General features: G+C 32.5%; 1 protein-coding gene across 1 annotated transcript in view; it reads left to right on the top strand.

The window, feature by feature from the left end:
- The window catches only part of PTPRZ1 (protein tyrosine phosphatase receptor type Z1), a 109,067-nt gene that overhangs the window by 100,677 nt on the left and 6,069 nt on the right, over positions 1-2,321 (top strand). The window contains 3 exon segments of the mRNA XM_072399033.1: positions 484-622; positions 1,391-1,537; positions 1,632-1,774. Coding sequence (XP_072255134.1) covers positions 484-622; positions 1,391-1,537; positions 1,632-1,774 — 429 coding nt within the window.

The following is a 2,321-nucleotide window of genomic DNA, read 5'->3' on the forward strand; positions in this document are numbered from 1 at the left end:
GTTAAACTTTAACAATAGTCAGAATTTGCAGCTCACCAAATATAGTAATGTAAATATAGTTATTTAAATAAAAGTCAAACAATTCAGTATAAATGTATATTAAAAAAACAAAAAAAAATGAAAAAAACATCTACTTGTGTGTAAGGTCAGGATTATTTGTAAAAGGTAAATGAGATACAATTCTTTATTTAAATTTTGCAGGATGTTATATGTGGAAATGGAGAAAGAAAGGTGGAATGCAAAGCCCCTCACAAACACTTAATCCCTGTCACCCAAAGTGATTGTAAGCGATCATTTCAGGTGACAGCAGGAACAAATTAGTGCTGTACAGACAGTCTGTAATCTAGTTTGGCGGTTCTATTGAGTAAGGAGGCACCCTCTGTGTCCTCACTATTACATAACAATGACTGTTTTTTCCTACATGTGGCTTAGTGATCTGGAACAATTGAGTATATAAATAATTGTAATTAAATAATTTATTTTTTTTCTCCAGGGGTACCAGGAAAGCAATGAGTTTATAATAACACAACACCCGTTACTGCATACTATCAAGGATTTTTGGAGGATGATCTGGGATCACAATTCACAGACAATTGTTATGTTTCCTGACAAACCAAATATGGTAAGATTTCAGACTTGGCATTCTTTCAAAATGGCCTTCATTTATTAAAACAGTATGACCTTTTTCCATTTTTACTTTTGTATTTCTTTTGCTCCTTTTAGGTTAAGTTTTTCATTTCCTTGGGTTTATTCAATTGTTAAGTTTTATAGTTTTTTAGTTTTGGAATTATTTGTAATTACCATGAAAGCTGTGCAGCAAACAATAAAATCAACAACTTAACTGCATACATTTGAAGTCTGTTTAATCTATATGTAGGAGAGAAGATTGATGGGCAAGGTATGTCTTTTATATATGGGATACAACATGTCCAGGGGGAGGCAAAAATCATGGAGACAGGTCTGAGTGATACAATTGGGGAAATCAGGGAAGGGGAGAAATGACTGAAATATTTAAATATATTATTGATGTGAAAAAAATTCAGGAGTGCAGTATTTAAAATATTTAGTTTCAATCAGGAATCCAAGGATAATAAACTAGCAGGAGGAAAGTTCATAACTTATATATTTTATTGGGCAGATAATGGCAACAATGGTGTAGAATCAATCAGTACCCCAGAAAACACTGTCCACCAGAGAATGTGTGCTGAATGTCAAATTCAATACTTTATATATAGCCCCATAGTTTAACTATTGCACAATTAGACTAAAATTGTGTTTGTTTTTTACATGTGGGGGTTCTGTGCACATGTCTTCTATGTATATATTGTATATATTGCATTTTTACCAGTAATGTTTAAAACTTCCTTTATAATGAACATTATCTCACCAGGCTGAAGCTGAATTTGTTTACTGGCCAAACAAGGATGAACCCATTGCCTGTGAAAATTTTACAGTGAGCATGGTAGGGGAAGATCATATCTGTCTTTCAAACGAGGAAAGAATGATAATCCAGGATTTTATTTTAGAAGCAACCCAAGCAAGTATTACATAATACATCCTATAAAGTATTGAGCTTTCACATTTAATTGATCATAAACAGTAACATAAATATCTGCATATTGTTTCTGCAGGATGACTATGTTCTGGAAGTTAAACATTTCCAGTGTCCAAAATGGCCAAACCCTGACAGTCAAATAAGTAAGACATTTGAACTTATAAATCTTATCAAAGAGGAATCAGCCAATAAAGAGGGACCCGTTGTTGTACATGATGAGTAAGTAATAATATATATATATAAAAACATTTACCTATTGTTTGATGGGTGATAATGTGTCTGAGTAATACAAAAATGTGTCCAATGTTGCAGATAAGCCAGCCCCTCGCTATGAAGGGTGGGGGGCACAGAGCTGCCACAGTGACAATGTTTTAAAGCTGCGGTACAAATAAGTACTGACAAACTGAATAGGTTGAGGTTGGGGTCAATTAGGAAACCAATTACGATAATTGTCTTTGTAAAATGACTTTGTTCTAAAAGCATAATACTTTTTGTTATCAATGCAAAGATTTTTTTGTGTCAAATTTTTGCACTTTCAAAAAAATTCATAAAAATATTGAAAAACAATTAGAAAACCAAACCCTAATTTTAATTGATAGCTCTTTAAATTATAAATCTTGTTTTGTCCTATTACTATTGCTGGACTTGTCTCTATTTTAGGCTACCCAATTTTCTGTTCTATGCATAGACTTTTTTGGGGGTGCAAAGAAGACTTTACATTAACAAATTGAAATATTTATTTTAAGAGCGTTGTTTTGTTGATGAT

Source organism: Pyxicephalus adspersus, chromosome 2 (assembly GCF_032062135.1).
Source record: "Pyxicephalus adspersus chromosome 2, UCB_Pads_2.0, whole genome shotgun sequence".
Classification (NCBI taxonomy): domain Eukaryota; kingdom Metazoa; phylum Chordata; class Amphibia; order Anura; family Pyxicephalidae; genus Pyxicephalus; species Pyxicephalus adspersus.